Raw genomic sequence first — 19,047 nt, 5'->3', positions numbered from 1 at the left:
ATGCTGTTTGTTCTCTATGAAATAATCATAAATAATAAAAAACTAAACAGGTAATGCTTCAAAGAATGTAAGTTGCCATTTGTAGCACATTTTAAATAAAGTTGGAATTCTGTGGTTTGTTACTACATTACGCACAGCTCGTCTGGACTCATCTGTATTTGCGTCCTGATTTTTTACAAATTTTTTTCAGTTATTTAGCGAGCAAGACCTTTGAAGGATTTACACAGCTTTAAAATGTGCTTTTTTTTTTACCCCTTTCACGCAGCTTTATATTTTACTGCGACACTTAAGTATCTTTCCTAAAGACACAATAGTGTACACTTGTGTGCAGATACACCAAAAAATCTTCCCCTTATGTGGAGTACAGTATATGCATGGTGTAAAAAACTTGAAGAATTTTAACTAATAAGTGTGTATTACATCAACATGACAAGTAATTGCACTGAGTTTTCTTCACTTTGCTTTCTACTTTTCCATCACAGGTGATGCTGTCATTTGTTAGATTCCAATGAATGGACTAAATCGTTTTTCTTCTGCTTAAGTACGCTTTTGTACACAGAAGAGATCAACCAGACTTATATTAATAATAAACAAACAATTTGATTATTTTACATTGACGGTAATACAGATATTTATAACCCAAGATTCATATTATATTAATGACTTGGGTTCTTACCTCTGCATTATTTGCTTTCTCATAAGGGCAACAGTGACTTGGTAGTATATATTTTGGAACATATAATGATATAATGATCAACAATTTTTGATGATGATGATGATGAACAATTTTTCACCTTCCTCTGCTAATTTGTCTTCTGAAATATGATTCCCCAAAAAGTGAAAGCACTGAAGAAGAAACAACTGCTTCAAAGGAGCTCTGAACTTCCACAGGATATTTATTGCATTGCTTTATTTAAATCAGGGTCAAGGACATGTCTTGTATTCTTGGACAAATATATAGTTGTGTTTATTAGTGGAAGTCTTGCAGTGCAGTGACCTCATGCAGAGTCACACTGAGGGCTGAGAGGACAGCACATTATCACAGTTCATAGCTCATTTTGATTAAAGCTTGAGGTGAATCATAACACACCTGTTTTCAGTGCATTAAACAAATGTGCTGGAGTGGTTTCCTCATTACTGAAAAACTGAAGGGTTTTCATTTATTAACAGGTACCATAACCATGCTAGAATGGAAACTGGAACAAGCCACTTTCTGTGCCATGGCTGACACTGTACATGTGGCGTTTGGTTGCGTAGAGGTTAAAACCGTCACCTGGCAATCTGAAGGTTCTTGGTTTGAATCCCATTCAGCTGTCTAACACTATAAAACACTAAAAATTCTATGTTCTAGTAATAAGACAAGGGTCACATCACTCTCTTGCCAAGGGAATCAAACATATATACAAATACATAGTAATATACTGAATACACTGTAAATATTTCTATTAGCCCTAACCCTAACCACGGGTTTCAAGTCAGCAAACACAACATTTAAACGTGGAAGCAACAGAAAAAGTCTACATTTTATTCCTTGGTGGTATAATTTCACTGAATAATTTATTGTAATCATGTAGACCACACACACACACACCCATTTTCAGAACCGCTTATCCCATACAGGGTCACAGGGAACCGGAGCCTACCCGGTAACACAAGGCATAAGGCCGGAGGGGGAGGGGACACACCCAGGATGGGACGCCAGTCCATCGCAAGGCACCCCAAGCGGGACTCGAACCCCAGACCCACTGGAGAGCAGGACTGCGGTCCAACCCACTGCGCCACCGCACCCCTCATGTAGACCAGTCTTATAGTTATTCAACAATCAAGTTCAATAACTTGTTAATGTCCTCGCATTGAACTGACAAAAATATATAATATCAGTTCGTTATAGATATAAATGGAAGGAATTCGCTATATATATATCTGCTTGACAGACTAATCGTACAAATTCCCGTTCCAAACGGTCGCGCAAACGTCCCTCTGGCGTGACGTCGGAATCGGTTGAAAAAAAAGCGTAACGTCTGTGTGACGCAATCACGTAACCTCTACGCAAAATGGCATCCGGAAGTGCTTGGAATTCTGAGCACGTGCGACGTGTGTAGACGCGGGAGAGTGAGGAACGTGTCGCTATTTTGACTTTCGCAGCGGTTCTGTTAATTAATGTCGATGTGGTAAGGTAAATTTTTTATTATTTACTACTGGTTGTTGTACATTTGCCGGTTCGAGAGCAATGTTAAAATGTTGGTGGATGAATGTCGTAGTTTGCGCCGGCTGGGTTCAGAAAAACAGTTCGACTTTTTTTGTTTCTGTGCGACACACGTTGTTGTTCGATAGCTAATCTAGGTAGGTGAACATTTTAGCTTTAATTGTTGACTCAGTGTTATGAAATTCAATCATTGGCAGGTCAATTTCAGAAATTTCATTTGTGAGTGAGTTAGATCACGCAGTGTACAGTCAGTGAGTGTTTTAAATTATAATTTTTGCAAGGATAATACAGCAAAACTCTCCATTTTATTTTTATTTGTCCCCGGGCCGAGCTCACCATCATGCTGGATTTGTAGTCTTTCACCATTTCATTTGTTCCTTTAACCCACGTATTTTGCTTTCACGTGTCACTTCTTTTAGGCAGCCGAATGGTGCCAAGAAGAAAATGGTGGTAAATCAATTTTAGCTGCCTAGTGTTTGTTAGAGGCTGCAGGTTCAAATCCTATTGAATTGATAGGGCCTCAGGCTTAAAAACCCACCTCCTGCTGTACTACCCTTGAGCTACAATAATACTGACCTGAACTGTTGTAGTAAAAACAATTCCCAGCTGTATAAATCTGCCATTTATTTAAAATGGGTAAAGAAGGTACCTTAGCAGTATAATAATAAGTCACTTTTGAGAACAGTGTGTCAGGTCAGTAAATAAAATGGGGAAAATTGAATGCACTTTTTGTTTACTCTGCTTTGGATAGAAGAGTGTAAGTGGTTTCGGTTTGGTGTATCCACACTCATTAGATTAGGAAGAGGTGGGATTCAAACACTGAGTCCAGTGTGCTGGCTTTACCACAGTGCCACCTGATGCCTCATGTAAATGCAATTTGAGTACCTTAATGTTGCTTGTATGTCCCTGTTTGGAGTGGATGTCAAGTTACTTTTACTTTCACTAGTTCAGGATTTAGCCATTGAGATGGGTGACCAAGCTGAATCAAATATGGACCGTGCCAATGATGCGGTTGGGGAGAGCATTCCTACTTTGGCTGAGGAACCTCATGCAGACCCCTCTTCAGGAGTAAATGACGAGGCCCACAACAAACCAGACCGTCAGAGTACCATCTCAGATGTTAATAAAGATGAGCCAGAGATCTTCAGCAAGATGCAAGCTTCCATTATAACTGAAACCTCCAAGGAGGAAAATATGGACGTACATGAGCTATGTGAACGTGGCCCTGAAGTTGCCCCAGGATGCAAAGCTTCGGGTGAAGATATGGAAGTATCTGTGTCCACAAAAATGGAAACTCTGGTATTCAGTGAGGGCTCTGCAACGACTCAGGGAAACCTGGACTTTTCTAGCAGTAACAATCCCATGTTCCCTGAGGCTCAAATGCCATTGAAAGATGAGAAAGAGCAATTTGTATCTGAAGATAGTGACGACAGCAGCTCGTCTGAAGACTCTTCATCAGACAGGTACCAATTTTGTACGGTAGTTTTGGTTGAGCAGTTCATTCATGCCTCTGTACCTCTGCATATTTGAAAGATACTGTCTTTTACCTCCACACTCTTGTCTGCTCAGTGGTGTTATTTTTTGTCCTCAATGTTTTCCTCAGTGATTCAGATTCATCTTCATCCTCATCATCTTCCTCATCCGGACCTACGGCTGCTGTTGGTGAAGAGGATGATGATGTCGTCGATGGGAATAATGCTGCACCAGTTAAAACGCAAGGTGAAATTCTGATTGAGGTGGGTGAGGCACACACAAGCTACATATTAAATAAATATATAAAATAAATATAAAGAAAAGCTGTAGCCTTGTGGTCTGTAGAAAGAGCCAGTAGACAGTACTGTTTTCAAACTTGCAGTTTCAACAGTTTGTACAGTTTATAGTTCATGTAGTGCAGCTTTTGGAATTTTTTTTAAACTTCAGCACCCCATTATGCAAACGTGTGTTTCTTGGCATATTTGTACTCTAAAAACGTCGCTGTATAGATGACATGAATCTTAATTCTCATTACATGTGGCCCTTGGTAACTGATGTTTGCCACTCTACAGTTAATCAGGCTGTTTCAGCCTGTCCTTTGCTTTCCTCCATCAGAGCACTAACAGGTGATTAAAAGTGGTATTGCTGGGATAACATAAAAATGAAGTATTTTGAAAGTAGATAGGAAGGAACATATTGTTTGTTGCAAGTTTTTGTATCATTCAGTGTTTTACACTGTTGGACCTGCAGCCCTTCTTTTTGAATGATATGTGTCAGTTGTGAGCCACAAGGCCAGCCCTTGAACATGTTTTGATTTGCAGTTTTTTGCCCCTCCATCCGTTTTAATGACAGCTCTCCATCACTGGTTTTGGTGTTATGAGTGGATTTGGGAGTCATGAGATTGTCAAAAAGAACTTTGAGACAGGAAGCTATTCGTTCCTCCTTTCTTTGGATATTTGGTTCCTTTCCCATCCTCTCTCCTCTTTTGTCTTTAAAAACAACTTTAGTTGTAATGTAAATGGCATCTAACTAATGTCTATTTATATCTTGTTTCAGTCATTTCTGAGACTGAAGAAATCCTTATGGTTGACCATATCTATTTCCCTTAAGACTAAGGAGATTTAACTTGAAAAAGAAACAAAGGACAATTATGTATTTAGGGATTCATAGGACAGTGATATGAGTATTTTTGGCACCTTAATGTGGAAAATCTGTCTTGCCAGAGATCTTCAGCTCCATATCTTGATCTAGGTCTTTCGGTGGCTCACTTGCCATCTGCTCTGTGTAAGTGTAATTCCTGTATATAAAAAAAGCCCTTTCCCTTTGTAGAAATGTATATTTATCTGTCTTGCATGTCTCTGTCAGAGTGGTTCAGTGCATGCAAGTTGTCACCATACATCTGTTTGAGGCAAAGTGCTGTCATTCTGATATAATCTAAACTGAATGTTGGGGTGTAGTTTTGAATGCATTGGCACATGAAATTCAGCTTCCTTCCAAGTACGGTTTTAGGTCAGCTGTCCGATGGCTTTTGTCAATATGTCCACTTTCATGTACTGGGCAAACCGTTTTAAATAAATTTTATGAAAGATATGTTGAACGAAATTAAAATGTTAACAATGAATGCCGACAGATTTTTCCCTGTTGTCTGTGAACTTTTCAGCTGACACTGATTCTTGTGGTCTGGAGCTTGTCACAGAGGCACCAGGGGGTGAAGCAGGGTTCATGGGATGCCAGTTCTTCACAGGCCAATCTCACACACTTTCTCTCACACATTACAAGTATTTTAGAGACACGAATTCACCTGAAACACATTTTTTTGTATTGGAGACAATGAGAGGAAACCCACACGAATATGGGGGAAACATGCAAACACCACATACACTGAGCTGGATTCAAATCCTGCTGCCCAGCAAATATAATATGCAACTAAATATATTGTCGTAGTCGCTAATTTCATGACCTTCCTTCGGGCCTTTGTTTGATCATGTAAAATGAATGAAAAAAATCTCCTAATTATTTTATATGCTTTATGCTTAGTTCTGTGTTGATGTTCTGCCGCCTGTAGATTTGTGGGATAAATAAACCACATGTGATACTATTCAAGGCTGTACTTCAAAGCTCTCGTGTGTTCGTGATGAAATGTGTGGAAAAGCTTGGGAGTCACTGAAAAATGTGCTGTCATTAGTGGTAATTTGCACACAGTGTTGCAATACGATGAAATGCACTTCTCTTGGTGCTATTGCTGTTTACTGGTAATGCAGGATGCTGTGGGTTTGTCGTTTCTCACTCCATCAGCACACATCTGTCTTGCTAGCAGTTTAGAAACATTTTATAAATCTTTGGTACATTGCGGTCTTAAAACGTGCAGTTACTAGGTGATTTGCTTGAAGTGTTTATTGAATAGGTCAGTTGTATATCTTTCTGTTACACATTTTTGTACAGTTAAATTTTTGCTTTTCCAAAGTCCAATTATTTTCAGGCGTCTGAGCTTCAGGATATGCGTTCTTTCTAAATAATGCTTCGCTTTCGACCATAGTTGCAGCTATGCTTTTTTTGGAAGACTTTTACTTGCAAATCATTATGCATACAAATTGTGCAGTGCTTTAATTTGTGTGTGTGTGTGTGTGTGAGAGAGAGAACTGTCTGCTCAAACTAAGTGGCCCAGTGCAAATCCAACCACCAGTCTGACTGAAAATCTGGATATACTTGAACTGCTGCCCTTAAATTAAAAATCTGACTGAAAAAGACTTAATGGGGAAGGTGTCAAGTATCTATGACTGAGATGATAAAGCAGCACCCAGGTGGAGGCTTCAGATGTGTTCTCTTTCAGAAATATGCAGATGCACTGTTTATTATTTCGCTGACTCTTTCTTCACGGTTCACGATTTTAAACTAGTTGCACCAATTTACACATTTATACAGCAGAGTAATTTTTACTGGAGCATTTTCCGGTAAGTGTCTTGAAAAAGATTACAGTTGAGGGTGGGATTGCGACCTGGGCCCTTGTAATGCAAGACGGTTGCACTAGGTGCTGTGCCACCTGCTGTCCCAGGTACAAGTGGTATTGGGAGCAGGTGAAAGGAAACTGATTAGTGCCGACTTCCAGGTAGGATGAGTTGTTGCACTGTACTAGAGAATTTGCAGACTGATGCAGCCCTGCTTAAAAGGTGTGTCCAACATGTTGCGTAGATATGCAGAATAGCTCTCTTGTGTTGGTTCTGAAAGTGTATAGCAATGTCTTTTCCACAGTCACATTGAAATATCAGTTAGGGTTGTGGGTGTAGATCCTTTTCAGCTCGTAACTTTAATTTGTTTAACATCAGTTCAGTGCTGGACTGTTGTCATTAGCAAATTTTTTCTTTTCGTTTTTTTTTTTTAAATACTGGTAACAGGTTTTAACAAATATTTATCTGAAATTTTGAGTAGTACATTTTCCTCTTTTAAGACTTTACATCGGCAATTGTGATTTTTATGGTCATTGTGGACTTTATTTTACAGAAAAAAAACTTTGCAGCCACAGAATTTCTTCATAGGCAGGAGTGCCAAAATAAAGAATCCTCAGTCATGTCATATGTCTTATAAAAGTTGCCATTGTAATCTTTTGGCTCAAATATTGTCTTTAGTTACCATTTATGTGCCTAGAAGACACATACTAAAAAATAACATGTACAGTGTCACTGTTGCGTATTTGTTTCTCAAGCATGTTTTCTGCTAACATAATTTGAAATCAGATTTCTTTTTGCATGTAGACAGGGAAGGAAAAGTCACATGTCAGTGGGCACTGATTTGTGTCGTGGAGGGCAAGTGGAGGCATCCTGCACCATCAAGAGTCCTGCGGGGTAAATGGTGTAGCTCAAAGCACATTGAGTGAATCTCATGTTTTCAACTTCTAATCCTGTAGGAGCTGCCTGCTGTGGAGGACGTGGTGGTTTATCTTCCAGAGCATGCAGAAATGCAGCCTATTGGGATTGTTTCCCAAATAATTGACAAATTAGGTAGGTAAATTCACGTGGCTTTCCAAGTAACGTTTTCAGTCGGTCAGTCAAGATGAGTTGCTTGACAGGTACTTGCAAGGTTGTGTTGTGGCCATTGATAGCAAGTACTCAGAGTGTTCTAGAAGTGGTAAGGCATTTGTAGCCCTTAAGGAATTTTTAAAGCCTATTCATCAGGAGATATGGACCCTATCATATCCGTATATGATATCCATATATATCCTATGGCTTACCCTTAAAATTAATGTACATTTATGTAAAATTCCCAAACTTTTAATTCCAAGAATTTTTTTTTAAAGTGTGCTACTTTGACACGTGTTTCACACAAAAGAAATATAAGACCAGTCTGTGTCTCATTTCTTTTTGAATATTTTGTCCCAGAGCCACATCATTTGGCACAGTTTGTGCACATTTTGTCTGATGCCTTGGGACATAAACTGGAGGTTGTCTCCATCACCATAAATTTATAGCCTTGGGAGAATTTTAGCAGTCACATTTGTATTTTTCAGCTGTCACTGAAAATAGCTGCACTCTTGTCTGCAGTCGATTATGTGTTACAGCAGAGGGTGAGACCTTTCCCCTTCACAATATAAAGGAAACGAAGTGGTGTGCTTTTGACCTTCTTCCTGAATTCACAGCTACTGGTCCTTTGTGTAGCCATTTAAGTGGTTTAACTTTGCTTTAAAAATACATCTTCCATTTTATCGCCATCAATTGCCTTGCCACAGAGCATAAATTAAAGCCTTACAGCTGTTATGCCCCCTTAGATCATATTGATTGTAGTCCAGTTTTTATTCTCTTTAAGTCTTTACTGAAACTAGCAAAGGTTGGCTGTTTACCTCTTGGTTACGCATTATTTGGCGCACTCGTCCACATTAATACACAAGCAATCTATTGTTGACACTCTTACAAATGCATTTTTTTACACTAAAGAGTGTTCTCTGAGATGTATGTCGCTTTGGAGAAAAGCATCTGCTAAATGAATCAATATATATGTAAATTTAATATGTTTTTCTTTCAGTAATAATTCAGTCATTGAAGGATATGCCTCCTCTAAATGAAGATAGTGTTGTTTTTAACAAAGATCGGCAGTCAGTCGGAAAGGTATGTATCCACACTCGTTCACATGTTCTACACACATTACTTGCAGAGTATCAATTTTTCGGCTTTGTGCGTCTCAAACGCAGTTCACTGCAGAAGTAATTTTTTAATTGTCTTCAAGCAAGCCAATTTCATTATTATGCATCTGTCATATTTTAATGATAGGCTGTTGCTCTTTGGCTTTTTAGTTAGAAGGTAATAATTTGTGTTTTGGTGCTTTTGGAATCTTGCATGACTAACCATGTGGAGGAGACCATTAAAACAGCTTTCACAAAATTACTCTTGTGCACAGTACTTGAAATTGTGCTAGCAGTATGGGTGTGCATCTGTTACACCAGAGCAGGTAGCATAATGGAGCTGCCAGCTTGCACTCAAAGGGGCTAAGGTTTGATTCACTGCTTCTGGTTTGAATCCCTGCTTCCTGAGCAAGGTACTTACCGTAAATTTCTTCAGGAAAAAATACTGAGCTGCATATATGGCTGAATCACTGTAAATGGCTTGATGTACTGTATGTTTTGTAAAAAAAACATCAGTTATTAATTTTGACCCAAGACTTCTGACTGGTGGCCTGAACACCAAAGACTTCTGTAGAAGCATAAGTGTTAGATATTTTGATCGATATGCATGCTGTCTTACCATGCTCAGTGTTTTATAAACTGTCTTTAGCCTTATTTTGGATCCAGATTTGGGGCTATAAGTATTACTACCGAAAATATTTGGAGCAGTTCACAAAAATTAACATATCTGTGAGTCAAAATAATTAAATTCAGTTTTAAACTTGTTTCGTATGTCAAGATTGTTGTTTTCACTAATGCGTCATTTGTATGTCACTGCTTCAGAGAAAAGTTTGGTTTAAAGTGCTTTATTTGCTTTTGTCAGGTGTTTGAAATTTTTGGACCAGTCCCTCAGCCCTACTATGTTCTACGGTTTAACTCTGTTGAGCACATGGCTGGAAAAGGCCTCGCGTTATACGAGAAGGTGTACTTTGCACCGTTGTTGAAGGACTTCACTGATTATGTGTTCACTGATCAGCTTAAGATGTAAGTACAGAAATGTCTAACTTATTTTTAGGACCATGTTCTGCTGTTGGGTCTTTTGGAAGATAAATATTGCAATTTTTTTGTGTCGTTTTTTTTCAGTGCACCTGAATCTTGTGTATAAGAAATGATTGATCAATGGCAGCCATGTTTAATTGATCATCTGAGCAGCAGTTACATATGCATAATGACTGACAGCCAAAGACTTAATGGTTTTTTGTGTGAGAGCGTTTCGCACGTTCTCTTGTCCAGTCTCGGTGTATAGCAGCAGAGGAACGGAGACACCAAACGCTGCTTCATAATCTAATTCGTTTGTGGTTAAAGTTTGCTTTGCTGTTAATGTGAAGTTAAAACGGTGGCATACCTCAGTGTAGTGGTAGCCTTACAATTCCATGTAATTTCTGGTTCCTGCACACCTTCACAATGAAAATATTTACTTTCTAAACAGATTAGGCTGCGCAGGTCACTGTGGACCATTTTTAGATCAATAGCTGATGGTTTGAAGCCCATGCTTTGAATTTTGATGTAGCCGTAACATTAAATTTTTAATCTCCCGCCTCTGCACGCTTTAGCAATTACTTTGCACTTTCAGCTGTAGATGTCAGTGCTTTTAACGTTAAAATATTTGCAGGGGCATAGAATCAAGGAGAACTTCCTGCAAGTAATAATCAGGGTTTGCTGAGGTTATGGATTGCTTTGCACTGGAAGCCTATCGTTTTGTGCTTTCATTCTTATCCCTCCTGAGCATTATCTTCATACCCGAAGGGTTGTTCAGTAAAGATTGGTTTATAGATCTTGGCTCATAATTTGGTGGCTTATTCTTTGTTATTAAAATTCAGCATTCTGCACTACAGTAAATGCTGCTTTTAGCTTTTTGCACTAGGCACTCTGTGTGTGTGGGGTGTCTTACAAGCCCAGAAGGCATTATGAATCTTCCTCATATTGCTTTCTGATTTTATGGTGCCTGCAGTGCCAATTACTGGCTCCATCAGTGCCCAGTCTCAAAGGGAAGTACCTGAAGATGGAGAAACATTTTCTGTCTTGAACAGAATTGTCATCCACACCGATGGAGGTGGACTGTTCAATTATACATAAAATGTGTACATAAAGTATTCAGTTTTGGCTCAGACTTTATGTGAATTTCTGAGCTTGTGCATCTGTTCAGAACTCCAGTGAAATGGTCATCTGGTTCTCAACTGGGATTGTCCAGTACTAAAATATTATCATATGTACAGGAGGGTCAGACAGTTTCACCTTGGTGATTTGGAAAGCTTTTTTTTTTCCTCTTTTTTTTTTTTTTTTGGAAGGGATCACACTATGTTACTGCTTCAGGGTATTATATTTGAGTTTCATTCGACTTGTCTTGCTCTTTCCTGACAATATCTAGGTTACTGGAAAATGTTGTGATTGGTGTTTGCTAATTGTGTAAACTTGGTTCAGATGCATCATTTCAGATGTTCTGAGGATTTGCAAAAACATCAGTTTTTTGTTAAATACTTTTTTGACTGAGTGCAGGGTTCAACTTTTCATGTAATTTTGTTTTTAAAAGTTAACCCCAGGGAGAAATGGTTTTCAAACGTGTTCTTTTTGAGGTGATATAATTAATCCAAACAAGTCATTCATTTCCTTTCTGCTAATCAGTTTTTTTTTTATTATGCTCTCACATAGTCATAGAGCATGCTCCAGCTGCTGTGTGTAAAATAATTGATGAAAAACATTGAAATAATTTTGTTAAAATATGCCTTATTTTACATTAAAGTCCTCTTTGAGACGTGAGTTTTGTAGAGCTGTAATTTTGTTCAGTTTGTAGATTGATTTAGCAGCTCAGTAAAAGGCATATCTTGTAATTTTTCAAAGAAATTATTTTTAAGTCACACATAGTTAAGATATGAAAATTTCATCCTTTTGTGCAGATTTAAATTAGTGGCGTTATCAAGAGAAAAACATACCATCCAGCTTCATCCATGACCACGAATTTCTTCTTCCCTGTCCCGTCATTTAGGAGTAAAGGGTCTGATGCCTCTTGGAAAAATGACCAGGAACCCCCGCCTGAGGTAAGTTAGAAAGACGACCCCTAACCCAGTAAGTCTCACCCCATTACTGTTTTCCTTTATTTGTGGTTTTGTTCTCCCGTACACAGTTATTGGCCCAGTGAAACACATGATCCTCTGCACGAAACCATAAAGGATGCATTTTACATAATGTGCAGATCACATGTGCTCAGCATGTACAGTCTGGGATAGAGGTGTGTTTGAAAGAAAACGTGGACAGTGGAGTTAGTAATCAGATGTGCTCTCACTGAGATTACCCTTCATAAATAATCAGCTCAGTGTTAAAGGAAATGTATGCTTTTAGATGTTTGTTTTAAAAATCTGGAATCATTTTGAATTATATGAATTTATCTGTTTGTGGAAAGCAGTTTTCTGAACAGGATACGATCATATATTTAATTTGTATATTGCTTGTATATCGTGAAAGTTGTAGCTGTAGGGACGACTCAGTGGCACTGCCTGGACACTATATTTATATGCTTCACTAACAAAGAATTTAGAGCATTCAAGAAACTGGGAGTTTCTGTTGAATGACTGAAGGGAGATATCACAGCTGCTATTGTGACACTGACTAGAAAGTCCTGCTATGGTCATGAGAAATTCCAGCACTGAGTATTCTTAGCCAGATAAAATAAAGTATCCCGTATCGTTGTTAGTGTTCTTTATTTATCTGACTCCTTTGACTTGCAGGGGTAGTACTGCAGTGTCATGTTTAATTTTGAAAAGTCGTCATACTTTTTGGCAGTTTGAATCAAAACAGGAGATAGTGGCTGTTGTAATTGGAGCCATGATCCTTGTTGGCTGCTGGTTCGACTCACACTAGAGACTTGCAGTACTCTTGAACTTTTGAGCAAGGTATGTTACCTTTGTGCTTTAGCTCTAATTAAGGAAAAATCCGGTCAATTTACACTTTAAATAATCTGTGGAAAACTAATGAAATGAATTTCTAAAATGTGTCAGTGAAGGTAATTTTTATTGCAGTGGGTCTCTTATTTACGACTTTAATTGGGACTGAGATGGTTTGTTACTCAGTTTGTCAGTCGATTGTGACACGGAGTGACTACTTGTGTACTGTGCACCTGCAAAAACAGTGGTGTTGCACTAATTGACTGTACCTCAAGAATCACATATCTCTATCTTTCTTGGCCTTTATTAACTCTGAGGGGTACATTAGGTTGTAATCGTGACTCTAAGGTGTCGAAGAACTTAAGGAAGCAATTACCATTTATCATCCCAATCTTCCACGACATCATGTACATTTGGCATGATTTGAATTGTATGCTAGTTCCATTTTTGGAAACCTTAGTAAATTCTTAAAGCTTGGAGTGGCTAAAATTTCATGACTTAAAAATTTGTAAGCAGGGGACTTACAGTACTTTGCACAGATTGACTTCTTCCTTTTTCAGGCTCTGGACTTCAGTGATGATGAGCAGGAGAAGGCAGCCAGACAGAAGAAAAATAAGAAGCAGGTGAAACGGCAGAGGTGGCCTGATCAGGGTGAAGATGGTGAGTGCGATGTATTTCAGTGTCATTGACTCATATTAATCATGAAGAAATTTTTTTCTGAAACTCAGAAAGGCTCCTCTAAAGAGTAACTCATTGAATGAAATAGGGATCTTGTGACATACCCTGTCTTATAAATTGATTCAGTCCTTTAGATCTTTGAAACTCTGCAGTTCGGCAGTTGTTCTGTAGTGTCACTCATGAGTGCTTGGAGTTCAGTGCATTCTTTCTTTTGCTGTGTGCATATAATGTCTGAGGGTAGGAATGAACAAATAGGAGCAATTCTGATCAGCTATTGTTTAAAGTAAGCACTCGTTTTATACATATATATTTATAGTGGCATAAGGAGCGTGTTAACTTTTGCGTTGCTCAAAATTAATCACCTCATACGTGGAAGGAATGGTAGCAATTGAGGTCAAGAGCATGAAATGTCAATTAAAATTTCAGACATTGATGTTCAACTTCGGTAAGTGTTCTGTACAGCACTAACCTCCCTGGTGCCTGACATTTTGTCGTAACCTTTAGAAATCAGTTTACGTTATATCGTGCCAGCGTACAAGAGCATGCAGTATCTTCGGAGTTTTGAGAACGAGCGGATTAAAACGTCTGGTTCCTCCACTGGCTGGGTTTTTCACCTTGGGAAAGAGGTTGCGTGACAGAGGAGATGCCTGGAAGTGCGCCGACTGTTTAAATGCCTGCTCAATACACAGACTTTGCTGGTGCCACAGTGCCTCCAGCCTGGGAAATGCATCAGCCACGACAGAACCCTGGTCTGGCCAGCTCCCTACACACACAACATGCTTGTTTTGAAAACAAATAAGTGCTTCGCTCCTCCACTTCTGGCTCTCTGTTTGTCATACTCGCAAAGGGGTCAAAATCGAGAGCCTGCATGCTCTCTGTTTTCTCTTTTGTGGCGGAATGAGCTCCCTCACCCCCTCAGAACAGCTGAAACTTTGAACATTCAAGGCGGCTCTCCATATACGTTTCTTCTGGACCCTCTTTTCCTAACGGTTACATAAATTTGCGTCATACAGTCTCTCCTGTCGGACTCAGTTCTATAAGCTGCTGCTTGTGGAAGATGCACTGGCAAAAGCTGCTTTTAGACCAGCTGTGATTTGACAGTCATCTGTCTACTTAAAGTGCACTTTTGGTCACCCTGAATTGTACGCCACTTTGGTGTCTGGCAAATGAAAAGCGGTACTGCGGTGAGAATCAGCATCCTAACTGTGACCTGAAGTTGAGGACATCACACAGTATGTTTTCACCGTTCTCCAGCGGACATCCCTACCTCAAACACTTTAATCGGCAGCTGTTTAGAGTACCGTTCGAAGAGTCATAGGCATTTAGTAACACTGTCAGCAGCACTGCTTCACAAAGGCTTGGCATGAAAAATCTCAGCTGAGGCAAGTGTGGGGTTTTGAGGGTGGAGTGGGTGTGAAAGTCGCTGAAGAGGGACGCAGGATACTGAAAGTGACAGAAATGGCAGCAGTAGCATGGATGCCTTTGAGGGGGGCAGGGGGGGCTGTTTCTAGGACACCCCTGACAAAGCTACTCCCCATTTTTAGAAATGCAAGGACAATGTCCAGAGGGTGGGAAATAAGGGAATTTAGGGGTGGGGTTAATTGAGTGCGGTGTCACACTGCATTAATGACTATTAAGAATATACGCATATCTGCCTTAGCATCAGACGGTTTACAGGGGTTCTTTATTGAGGTGTTTTTTAAAAATCTTCTGCAAGTTGTTTGCTTGAATTTTTACTTGTTTCAAGTTTGTTTTGTTTTTATAGCAATTACTTTTCATCCTTTGTAAACATTTTTTGCTTGTTGTTTTCCTGCAGACAATAATTCGAGCCAGTCTGTGCACAGCAGGCAGCCAGCAGAGAGCAGACGTGGAGGAGGAGGTTATCGAGGGCCGGGATTCAGCCACCAGCCCGCAGAGGGCTTTCACAACAGGTGCTTCCCTCACAGCAATGCCACTATGATGACCTGGGCTCCTCACCGACGTTTGCACCCTCTCAACAACAGGATGATGGTAGAAAACAGGCCGCTCACTGTACCCCCTCCTTACCCAGTCCCATTTCAGCACCAGCCCCCATATATGCCACGTTTTCCACCCCCTCCTCTTCCAGGTCATATGACCATGCCCTGGCCCAGTCCCCCTATGGGGCCGCCCCCCACTCTTCACGCCATGACCTTTGGACATGTCCCCCCTCCTCCACCGCCCCCTCCTCCAACTCCTTCCACCCAGCCCCAGTAAGTGCCCTCATACAGGACTCCAACTCTATACATGTGGGCAGGTCTCTTGTATTCCACTCAGTTGCAAGGTTACTGGATTACTGGGCCAAGTTCTGAAGGTTTTTCCAGCTCTCCTTATGCCACTGCAAGTTGAGAAATGCCCTTGGGTTGCTCCAGTCTGCACAGGAAGTGGAGTGAAAGAATTTGCTGCCCTGCTTGAGAACAACCCTCTTGACCTGTCCCTCCAAGACGATAACAGAATATCCCTGCCCTGTGGACCCATTGACAGTAGTGCATAATCACAGTAATTAGAGATGGTGTGGAAGTACATGGCAAAATATTTTTGTATTGCAGATAATGTTTTTTAATAAAAAAATCAAGAGCTTGTGTAAATAGAACAGATTTATGTTGAACATTTATTACTGTCAATTTAAGATTTTCTGCTTTCTTTTTTTGTATAGCTAAACAATAGAACAGAAAGATTTCACTTATTTTCCTCTTTGGGGAAAAAAACCACTATTTACATTAGTTCAGATGAATTGGAACCTGCTGTTTTCTCAGGTAAAATTAAAATAGTCCTGCTGTGCCTCTCCCACATGCAGGGTGGTGTAGTTTTAGGTTAGAATCTCTGCATCCCTTCTAATAAGCAATAGTAATTGTTAGTTAAGGTTGTTTCTGTGTTGAAACTGTATGACATTTTGCATCAGAAATTCCTGGTGCTGATATTCTATAAATAGGATTCTTCTGTCTGTTTCTTAGCAACAGAATACTGAACATCTAGAAGGGACGATCCACTGGTTATCTTGGCTCTAACTCACGCAAGTTATTTCAGTTGTTAGTCCTATCTGTCATACTTAACTCGTTTATATTTCTAGATATTTATTTGCATCATAGAGTTCAGGTTTTACAAAGTTCAGAGTCATGTAATATTCTGCATTCTTTATTTGGTAGTTTAGGATAATAAAATATTATGCATCTTCATTTGCATTGAATGTTCAGTACCAGAGCAGTGGTTAAACTGGTTGAATTACGGAAAAAGTTTATTAAAAACACAGTCAAGTGCTTGGGGAGTACAACCCTGAACCCACTGTGATCCTCCAGGAGCCAACGCGAAGGCCTTGGCTGTTTACTGACATTTACAAATGTAATGTTGTCTTCTGAGTAGATTGGAGTGCTAATTTGAATTGTGCTTTATGCCGTAATGTGTCTTTCTAAACACGTGGCTTTCTGTTTCATTTGCCATGTTCACATGTCACTGTACTGAAAAGCAGCTCTGAATATTGTCACTGCTTTTCACAGGACCAAGCAATCTTCAGAGAATTTCACTGAAGTGTCCCAAAAATGGTTACAACAAATCTTAGCGTTTTGTTTTCTGCTGCTCACTGTCGGTTAGCTTGGGAAATAATGCAGTTTCGAAAAACGTATTCACTGGATGCAAATGGTAGCATTTAAAATGGTTTCAGAAGCGTTTGTTCGATAAGATGAGTTCTCATGGGGGTTTTTAGTACAATCTTTATGTATGGAGTCAGTGGGAAGAAATATGAATTCATATAAGGAAATATAGTATCAAAATGGCTTTTTTGTTAAACCTTAGTGTTGATCTCTAAGTTGCTGGGTTAACTTGCCTGTATCATAGTTTATAAATGAACAATTTGAGTTTTTTTGTGGTATTTACTGTTTATTCTATTGCTAGAATTATTGCTTGTTTTAATGTACAGTTTTTTCATTGTACTTTCCAGCATCAGTTTGGACTGTTCACCTTGTTACAAGACTTGATCTGTCAGACATGAGTGATAGTCATGAGTGTGAACTATTCTTATTGAAGAGTAAACCAGATTGTGTAATCTGCCTAAAACGCACATTGCTTTAGTGTCTTTACTGGGTTTTTTTTTTTTTTTTTTGCAATGTTGAAATAACTGCAAGCACCCACACATCTGCATTGTCTTGTTTGCATTCATTGTGTAACTCTATGCAGAAAGTTTCTTCACATCGATTTGTGTAGTTTGCTATTGTTTTGTGGGTGACCACATGAAAATAAAAACTCAGTATTTGTGCATTCACACACAGAAGTGGTGGACGAAATTGCACAGCTTTAGTTTTTTTTTTTTTTTCCCTGACGACCAGATAATATTGCCCAGGTGGATCATCCTCTTCTGCAGCTGGTTTAAACTCTTAACCATTATCTTGAAACTTAAATGTTTAGTAACTCAAAGCCATTTTTGAAACAACTTGCAATTGCTCAAAATTGATGGTGGCCCTATGTTGCTTACCCATTTTTTTTTTTAATACCCTAGGGGTTTGATATGTAGATGTTTAAACTGATTTTTTTTTTTTTTTTTTTTTTGCATACAAGATACTTTGTTTTAACTAGCATATCCCATCCTTAATTCTTGTGTGTTTAATGTTAATGATGACAGTAACTTGGCTTTGCTGAAATATTTTATTTTCCCTCTGGGAGGACAACAGTTTTTCTAAAAGCTCAGATCCTTCCATAAATATTTAAGGCAGGCAGTTTCAGAGCGTCAACATTATTTCATTTTTGTTTGTAGATGGATTGATACATTCTCATGTGGTACGAGAAGTCAACCTCCCTCATGTTTTTGGACAAATTGTACTTGCCAGAATAATTACATGTTCCTGGAAAAGCTATACAGGGCTTTTTCTAGTTTAAAATTTGGTACAAGATCCTTTGAAGTCAGCCTGATTTGATTTTTCATTTTTAATTGCTTTAGATTGTTTCCTTTCTGTATTATGTATCTCTTCAAAAATAATTCCTTGTATCCAGCTAAAGGCTGCTGCCCTTTTAATACAAGGTGCACTCTTAATTTTTTCATCCTTCAGTGGAAATAACTTCAATTTCTTCAGCCAAACATCTTTGCATGGTGGTGTGTGGGTCTGGAGCCAACACAGGTTTTACAGCTCCTTTTAAGTACAAATGCCTTGGGCGATACAGGGGATTAACTATTTCAGACTCTGAAATAATTGCATCATAATAAAGGCTGCTGTATATGGGCTTATAGGACCAGGAGTATGAAGATCCTCAGTCGGGTGACTTCAGTAGTTCCACAGATTTCAAAATATTTATCAGTCATGTTAAGTATAATTTGGGATTCAGTCTGTCCAGTTTTTGTAACTGCTTATCCAGTTCAGGGTCATGGTGGCCTGGAGTGTATCCACAGAAACATAAGGTGTAATGTGGGGTAAGCCATGGATGGGACACAATCCACTGCAGGCGAACCACACACTGAGGACAGTTATTTAACAGTGAACCTGAAATACGTCCTATGGAATGTGGGAACAAACCCACGCGAACATGGGAAGAACATGTCACCTTCATTCAAAGTTGGATTTCAACTCAGTTCTGTTTAATTTCCATCTTGGATTTTGGCCTTCCTCTGTGTCCAGGGCAGAATTGTGTTGTTCTTCCACCCCTTCCTAGATGTCCAGTGT

The 19,047-nt window shown here is 39.2% G+C and overlaps 1 protein-coding gene across 4 annotated transcripts; it reads left to right on the top strand.

Annotated features, from left to right (window-relative positions):
- Nucleotides 1–2,063: 2,063 nt before the first annotated feature.
- On the top strand, nucleotides 2,064–17,456 carry naf1 (nuclear assembly factor 1 homolog (S. cerevisiae)). 4 transcript variants are annotated; one of them, XM_018735605.2, is made up of 9 exons: nucleotides 2,064–2,171; nucleotides 3,158–3,669; nucleotides 3,810–3,942; nucleotides 7,581–7,674; nucleotides 8,693–8,775; nucleotides 9,652–9,812; nucleotides 11,812–11,863; nucleotides 13,267–13,366; nucleotides 15,201–17,456. In XM_018735605.2, exons 2-9 carry the CDS (start codon nucleotides 3,173–3,175, stop codon nucleotides 15,617–15,619), a joined length of 1,539 nt encoding a protein of 512 aa, XP_018591121.2. In that variant the 5' UTR covers nucleotides 2,064–2,171; nucleotides 3,158–3,172; the 3' UTR covers nucleotides 15,620–17,456. The 4 variants fall into 4 exon arrangements, with proteins under 4 accessions (XP_018591121.2, XP_018591119.2, XP_018591122.2 ...); XM_018735603.2 differs by having other exon boundaries at nucleotides 3,153–3,669; XM_018735606.2 differs by having other exon boundaries at nucleotides 2,064–2,176.
- The last annotated feature ends 1,591 nt before the right edge of the window (nucleotides 17,457–19,047 follow it).

This window comes from Scleropages formosus, chromosome 16 (genome assembly GCF_900964775.1).
Source record: "Scleropages formosus chromosome 16, fSclFor1.1, whole genome shotgun sequence".
In the NCBI taxonomy this organism is placed as follows: Eukaryota; Metazoa; Chordata; class Actinopteri; order Osteoglossiformes; family Osteoglossidae; genus Scleropages; species Scleropages formosus.
Note: the sequence above shows the minus strand (reverse complement) of the source record. Positions and strands in the feature narration are given on the sequence as shown.